Source organism: Chrysochloris asiatica, unplaced genomic scaffold (assembly GCF_000296735.1).
Source record: "Chrysochloris asiatica unplaced genomic scaffold, ChrAsi1.0 scaffold00052, whole genome shotgun sequence".
NCBI classification, from domain to species: Eukaryota; Metazoa; Chordata; class Mammalia; order Afrosoricida; family Chrysochloridae; genus Chrysochloris; species Chrysochloris asiatica.
Genome location: NW_006408570.1, coordinates 15698553 through 15707146, shown reverse-complemented (window position 1 = coordinate 15707146; position 8594 = coordinate 15698553). Strand labels below are relative to the sequence as shown.

Genomic DNA, 8594 nt, shown 5'->3' with positions numbered 1-8594 from the left:
TGGTAGGGGGATGTACATCAAAACACCCAGGAATATATCCTCATTTAAACAACCAAAGGGCACATTCTGCAAGCCTGCCTCCTGGCCACCAGCACACCACCTTTCTCTTTCTATGAGTTTAGAGTCCTCAGCTGTTCTATTTCTCCATGTCATCATCTCTGCCTCTATCTCTGGTATCACTGCTTCTTTGGATAGGGTCCCACATTCTGCTCATGCTCTTCTCCCTTGATGGTCCTAGGGTCCTCTGTTCCTGGGATGTAAGATTAACTACTCCCCCCTTTATGTTACAAAAGTTCTATCTTTACAGTTGTAACAACTGCAATTAGTCATGATAACAACTACACACTATTGAATCATAAGAATCTTATTATCCCCATTTCCTTTCACCAGACTCATCTAGACAAGATGAAAACTATTCAGTGGGAATTCTACCTTCCCCTACATACTCTGAAACTAAACTCCTCTTGAAAACTTGTAATCCAGTCACTTCGTGCCTTTATAGCCCTCCCTCCCCCTCATTTTAGGTAGCCAATGTCTAAGATTCCTGTCCCTATCAACTCTGTGTACAGAGGGGAGAGGATGAAGACTCCTTCCCTCTCAGTTGTTATTTTGAGCTACTAAGTACATCTGTAAGTATAGATCAAGTGCATCAAATTGTAGCAATTTACACTTGTTTCTTTTATCAACATTTTTAATCTTCTTTTAGTCGAGTTGTGTCATCAAGCCATCAAAGCTAGGTCAAATGGGTACTGTCTGCAAGTGTGGGTGTTCTTGTGCATCGACCCTCACTTCATATCAGCTGGACACTCCACTCTCAGCTCTAGCCCTCCACGACTAGGTTCTTGTCCATGGGCTCAGGAGACCGCAGGTCTTAGCATACTTCTGACCAACCATCCCTTCTTCTCTCTCTCATCTCCAGGTCGATGGGGATCTATGGAATGTGGTCAAAGTCAGCCCATATCTTTATTGCTGCCTTTCCCCCACTTTCACTCACCAGTAGACTAATGTAGTTGCCAGCAAGCTTACATGGCTGCTCGTGTGATCCCTGAGTTTCAGTCTTGGGGTGGGGTTTGTCCTGAAGGGAATTGATTGCTTGCCTTGATGGCTCTCCAATGAGCAACTTGCTTGTTCTCGTAGTAGCCAATCAGGTTGCCGTTTTGTTGTTTTTAACAAAAAATTTCCTGTTGATCTTTCTTTCAAGAAGCATCTTCTGTTCCTCTAGCTGCTCCAGGCTGGCCTGCTCTTCCTTTCAAGTGGGAATGTCCCACCTCAGAAGGTTCTGGATGGGGCTCAGGATTCCACCTAGGGTCTTATACATTACCAAGCTCTGCTAGAATCCTATTTCACTGGGCAAGTTCTAGAACCTCTTTTTGGTATTCCAATCAGTAGGCTAAAGACAAGCTATAAGCTTTCAGTAATCAGGTTTCCCAATATTCCTTTTTATCCCACTCAAGTGTCTATTTTATAATAGTTGTTGTTGTTGTTAAGTGCCATCGAGTCAATTCCAACCCATAGTGACCCTGTATAGGGTTTCAAAGGAGTAGCTGGTGAGCTTGAACCACCGACCTTGCAGTGCAAACAGCTTTGCAGTCTGATGCATTAACCCACAGCGCCACACCAAGACTCCATTTTATAAAAGTAGGCAAGGGAAATTAATATTTATAAGACATTCAAGCATCTTAACATTAGTTCCCCTCTTTTACCCATTCAGACTATGCCTTGATCCCTGTATCACAAAGAACATTACTTTTCAAACAATGAAACTGTAGCTTATAGAGATGGGAAACTTGCTCAAGGACAGAGAATAGCAGATCTAGGAGGTGTACCTAGGAGCCTTCATATCTATACACATTTATTTCACGATAGAAAAACTAGTAATCATTATTTTATTTGATCTTCATTAACATGTGTACATTTGTCTTAGGTTTACCTCCAGTCTTCCATGCGCATGACCCAGGAGCAGCAGGTTGGCTCTGTCCTTCTCAGAAGAAATAGGGCTCCAGGGCCAAGCATCATCACTGTCCAGGGGCCACCAGCAAACAACCAAGTCCTGAACACAGTTGATAGCTAGGTGACGCTCTGTTGTCCTGTTTACTAGGCCAGGTATTTCATAATAGGAAATCTAATGGTTGAAAAAAGAAAAAAACATACAAAAGACATTTCTCTTAAAAAGTGCTAACATCCTCAAAATATTATGACAAATTAAACATCTGTAAATGTAGATAAATGCAAGTAAATACAAACATTACTTATGTGCCTATTAGGGAGGTGTCAGAATTTACCAAATTCATTTGACACACATATATAAAAAAGACATATGTTCAAAATTCTTCCCATTTTTATCAGAGAAAAAGAGAAGGAGAAATATGAGTTTGGAAGGAGTTGGCTCTAGCAATTCCAATCAATACCAAATGTACAGTCATGGTTGCTTGACAGCATCGACCTACACACAGGATTTGAGACCAGCTGTATTAAATGACAAGTTCAGTACTGCTGACCAAGAGCATCTGACTGCTGTTTAAGACATAACACATTAACAATGACTGACAACAATAAAAGGAAAAACAACTCGAGGCACATATTTCTTTAAAGACTATATGAGACATATGCACACATATTCTGCATAAAAAGGATAAGCCACAGCATCATGCGTAAAAGTCTATGCAGCTTCCGAGAATTATGCCTCCCTTTCTTAGGAAGGATTTGTAGAATTTATTATTCAAACGATGTTATTTTGGAACATGGCTATTTGAAAACATAAGCACGACATCATCTGGGTGACACATGCCAAGGAAATATAGATTGCACCGTATTTCTGCTTAAAGAATTAATGGAAGGTTGATAGCTTGGAAGGAAAAAAAAAACTATCTTGCCATTGCTGGTCAGCAATAATCGAACCACTTTCTGGGGATTAAGCGCATGGCTAAGCCTACTGGACCAGACACTAGCAAAGGGCAGGGGGTCTTCTTATCAGAGAAATGCTTCTGGAGCCAGTCTCACTACATGACAGATTGCTTTCATATTCCTGTCTGCAAGGCAACAAAGGATGGCAGTAATGCGATAATGCCAGAGTGCAATGGGTGTTAAGAACCCGTTGCATTTATGTATTGTATTTAGTAAATAATCAGGCTCATCCAAATTGTGATCTCACCACTCAACCAAGGCCATTAAAATCAAGGTTAATGCTTTAATAATCCTCTGCTATTTTTTTTTTTTTTTAAATATGGTCAAAAGGAACCCTTTTCTATTTGCATGGCCATAATATTATTGACCTCTTCATCCTCTGAATGCACATCAAAAAGGACTGAAATCAAAGTAATTACCAGTGTTGTTCTCTCATGGTAAACATTTAACTCCTTGCACTTCCCTTCACTGTTAAATTGAAATGGATTTTTTTAAATGTAGACAGAGAAACTTGGTAAAGGTCAATAGTTTCAGAATATTTACCCTGCCATTTTATTTGCCAAAATTATTTCAATCTGAAAGAATTAAAGTGTGGTATCACTGTTTAAGAAAAGTAGAATTATAATACTCTGCATGACTTCCTTGTTTTAAAATCAGAATGGACAATGACAGATGTATTTATGCTTTGAAGTACAAATTCTTATATTTAAGCTCCCACTACTAGTATTTTATCTAGCTATGCACTTATTTGAGAGAAATACCACAATGGTTTAGTAAATCCTTAAAAATACACATACATTAATGTGATGTCCTATTTGCCATCTAAACATGTCACTTAGGAAATTTCTAGATGAGGAAATAAGAGTTAAACTAGCAACTGGCACCTTCAGTCCTTACATAATACAAACTATTTATGTTATCTGAAATTTCATGGTTTCTGTATTAATAACATGAATACTTTCTCATAATAGGTAAGTGGGCAAGTAAAATGAACAAAGTTCTAAAAATATCCTTCCAATAGATGAATTATAGTTTTGTTAGGTGCCATCGAGTCGATTCCTGCTCACAGTGACCCTGTGCATGACAGAACAAAGCCCTGCCAGAATTATAGTTCTAAGTATTAAATAACTATGCTGTAAATATTGAGTCAGAAAATAAAATCCATGAGCTTTTCAAATGGAAATGGGTTAGTTCTCCAATGTACAGAAATGGCATGGAATGGTTATGTTCCTAATTTGCCAAATCAAAAGGCAGACAGGTAGAAAGAATAAATGAAAAAGTAATTGCCCAACTTGAGATGCAAGGACCCAAATTCATATTAGATCTGTCTTCTACAACAAGTTCATAAGAAATGATGACACCTGACAATTTATCTCTGCCCTCACTATAGGGTTATTACTGTCCTTCAGTTGAAAAGATTTTCACACCTATGATGGAGAAATTAGTCATAAATTTAAAAAATAATAATAAAGAAAATAGTGTTACAAGAATTTTAAAGACCACTATTAGTAAACAGGAGTCCTAGGGTGGCGCTGTGGGTTAATGCACTGGACTGCAAGGTCAGTTTGAACTGCAAGGTCAGTGGTTCAAGGTCAACAGTCACTCCTCAGAAACCCTACACAGGGTTGTTATAAGTCAGAATCAACTCAACAGCACTTGATGACAACAACTAGTATATAAACAACCTTTCAAATCAAACTACAATTTGCCATTCTTCAACAGAGCAAACACTTTTAAGAATGCTAGTATCATTTTTTTTTTTTCCTGACTAATCAATATAAGTACCACTGATCTTTAAGGAGAAGAAAATCAATAGTATAAAAGTTGTATAAAAGTTCCACAAAGCTGACTTTGGATCCAGAGAGGGAGAGGGCCCGTGGGCCGAAGACTTGAGGGGGAGGGGGGGTAGGTTTCTAAGATATACCCTTTGGTCGGTTGATTATGCATGAAGGGGAACCATGGCAATGAAACGATATACGATGGAATGAATGTAAAACTAAAGTTCTTTCATGTAAACATGTAAACTATCATATGATTTATATAATTCACAATAAAACATTAAAAAAAAAAAGTTCCACAAAGCTGACAGACAAAACTAGATTTTTATTATGTTCACAATGAAAAGCTTATTGAATATATTTTTTTCCATACTATTTTTTTTTAAGAACAAATGTTTCTATTAAATAAAATTAAATCTTCCCCATACTACTCACTATCACATAATAAGAAACAATCGCAAAAGGTGAATATGTTAAAGGCTACTCTCCAAAAGACACACACTTAAAGTTTCCAGCTTTTGCCCTTGCTACAGATTCTCTAGGTATGGCCTACATGTGCATCTTTTATTTAAGGAAGCTGTATATCAGCTCTGTTCCCAGTGAACAGTGAACTGTCTCAAATCCACGTCACAGAGGCTGGATCAATCTTGCAAACACAAGTCATTGCTGAAAAGAGGCCTTGAACTGAAACAGCCTGGAAAATTTATTAGATCCTCATCCTAGGAGAGAGTATGACTTCCAAGCAAGTTAAAATACAATGTGGCAAAACTTAAACACTTCATTTAAAATAAAAAATCATGCCTAGACAGATCTGAAGTCCCTGATACAAGGAAACAAATTACCTGGAGTTAGTGAAAGGAGAGATATCAACACTTTCATGAAGGAAATTTCTTTTCGCATTTTCTCCAGTCCTGGTAGGGCCTGGGAAGTAGGTGAGGTGGAGGGTGTCTCCTTGTTTACTGAACTTTTCTATTAACCTTTGAAAGTGCCTACCTTTTCTTCTTTCTTTGCTTGTGAAATGGAAACCAGATCAGCCAGCCTAGGCTAGAAAGATGACATGGGGCCTCAGAGGGCAATGAGAATGGCATGTATACTATCAGTATCAAGAAAACCATTCTCAAAAGTGTAATGTGCCTCTTGTTTGGATATAATTTTTTTTTTACCTTAATTGTTCCACACATGCCATTGTTACACATGCAATGAAAAAGTAAAAGAAAATTAGGATGCCCATTGTTTCCAGTGAATCAAGTTTAATACTCAACAACTCAAGTTTTCCCGAAATCCAGAGCTATCAAGAAGAATCAGCAATAACATCAAGTAGTGATACTTTAGTATATTTTCACGATTAATAGTAATTAATACTAACACTATATAACTTGAAATCTATACCTTATAATCCAAGGCTGAGAGTTTTTCCAGTCTTTTGTCTACATCAAGAGAATTGATCTTCTTGGTAAACTGAATAAAACACAGTTTGTTTTGTGCCCAAAACGACAAGATGATAAAACTATCTGTGAGAAGAGCTAAAAAAACAAAAACAACAAACAAACAAACAAACAAACAAAAAATCAAAACCAAATTACCAATCAAATAATTTTTTTCCACTGACACCTTAGTTATTTTCAGAATGAAGAAACAGGTATTATACTGAAAGCTCTAAAGTCTCCTAAGTACCACTGACTTTTTACTAGCATAATAAAGATAATTAGGAATAAATAATAATATCCAGTCTAATCATACAAAAATTCTATTCTTTTCCTTCTTTCCTGTGACCATTTCAATATACACTAATGTTTGGGGACAATTGTTAAATGAAAAACATTTGGAACCAAGTCTAGGACAACTTAAAATAAAGCCTAGCTCACATTTGAATGTAAAGATGAAAGCAATGATGTCTCTTTATGTGTAGTTTTTGAGCCTGTGTTTATATAATAGAAACCATGTGAAACAAAGTGGATTCATTAGGGGATTCAGATTAGTGTTCTCCACCATTTTGTAAAAAAAAAATTTCATCAATGAAACTTCTTTTGAGCGTATACAAGCTGAATGAAATAAAGCATATTATTCCCAATATGTATGCTTTATGAATTAATATTTTACAATGAAGATTAACAAAAATATTCCATAGCTTTATTTCTAAAGCACGCAAGTAAATAATACTCATCAGTTATGTAGAGAGTTTAATGTGGCATAAAATTGAGAAAAATGCATGGTGGAAATTTGAGAAGTGTTTTGTATTGTTGCTAGTATAAAGAAATTACTTAATGTTTTATATTTTTCTTTCCTGTCACACTCCAGGCTGTGCAAGCAGTGACCAACAGTGGATCTATACAATTACAGGGAAATCTGGATACTTTGCAAAGAAAGCACCCTTGTTATCATGGTCCCACGAGCGTGTATTATTTTGGGCATGAAAAAAAAGAAAAAAGATAACTCAGAAACACAAACCCTGCTAGAAGTCTCCTTTTAACTCTTACAGAGGAACATCAATATGACGAAATCATCCTGATCTCTATTTTATTTGCAGTGTCAACAAAAGGGTCAACTATTAGACATATAAAAATGGAACCTGTGTCATAAGGAAGCTTCCTTAGTACCAAATACCCACAAGGCAGAGGAAATGGCACACTGACAACCTAGCCCCAGTTTATCATCATCAGAATTATTGCTATTACAGCCATGCTGCAGATCATTTTTCTTTAAGAAGGTGAAATTGTGTCCACTTCATACAGAGGTAGCTAGTAAGAGCACACAGTGGAAGGAAGGTAAAGCCTCTTTATTCTCACTGAGGCTGTTCTTTCTCCTGATTATTCAGTTTAAGATACTGACCAATCTCTCATGATAGTGTAATCTGTTTCTACACCTTTGACCTTGGATAAAAGAACATAATCTGAAAAATGGAGTACAGTGTAAAGAAAACGGGCTTTGTAAGCAAAACCTGGGTTCAAATCTAAGCTCAGTCACTTTCAAACTATATGAACCTGGGCATATTCCCTAGTATCTCAGCTCTAGTTTCCTTATCAATAAATTAGAAATACTGTAAGGTTGTTTTTGGATTAACTGACATAGGGACACTGATACCCAGCATAAAGTCTTTACGGCTTGATAAATGTCAGAATCCTTCCTCTTCAACACCTGATGTAAATTTTTTTTAAATGTGTTATGTACCAATTCTATGCTGATTTTTCTGTCACTTAATAGAAGAATCCAAATTTACCCAGTATACGTGGCCCTGATTTTTTATATGTAGAAACTATAGACCAAAGTCTCTCAAAAACTACTGTTTATAGACTTTGATAACAAAGAATCTTCCTGTGTCCCAAGCACAGATTTTTACTGATGGCTGTGTTGACATACAAGTTTATATTATATTTACTCAAACTTCATTTGCATGTGAAAGTATTTGAAGTGTCAACAATAAGGGACTAATTCTGAAAGAATACACACACACACACACACACAAAACCAACTACTTTTGAAAATGCTTCCCTTCCTGTTTTTTAAGGAAGTGTGAAAAGTACTCAGAGAATAAGTCTAACATTTGACAAGACAAAAACTGTGATATTAAATATTAGTCAAAACTTGTACTGGTCCCAAGGGTTGTAAGTATGGTATTACAAGCTATTACTTGTGGTGTTTGCTAGTCCCCAGTGGTATCAATTAGTCTACCTGTTGACACACTTTTCCTCCTGCTCCACTATTAATGCAGACAATTGATTTGCACATGGGGGTCATTACCATCACTGATGGTGTCTGAGATGAGCTTCCCCACCAGGCTTCTGTCAATCACCACTTTCTCCAGCTGTGACCCAGAAAGGCTTAGAGACACCAGCACACCTGAACCAAATAGGAGCTAAAACCAGGTAAAGGTGAAGAATAGACAATTAGAATCGTTAAAAAAAAAAAAAAAAA

The 8594-nt window shown here is 36.8% G+C and overlaps 1 protein-coding gene across 1 annotated transcript in view; it reads right to left on the bottom strand.

The window, feature by feature from the left end:
• Positions 1–8594, bottom strand: part of WDPCP (WD repeat containing planar cell polarity effector) — a 474567-nt gene that overhangs the window by 332688 nt on the left and 133285 nt on the right. The window contains exons 7-9 of the mRNA XM_006863003.1: positions 8421–8535; positions 6072–6205; positions 1931–2122 (exon numbers count right to left, since the gene is read on the bottom strand). Coding sequence (XP_006863065.1) covers positions 1931–2122; positions 6072–6205; positions 8421–8535 — 441 coding nt within the window. The remainder of the gene's footprint in view (positions 1–1930; positions 2123–6071; positions 6206–8420; positions 8536–8594) is intronic.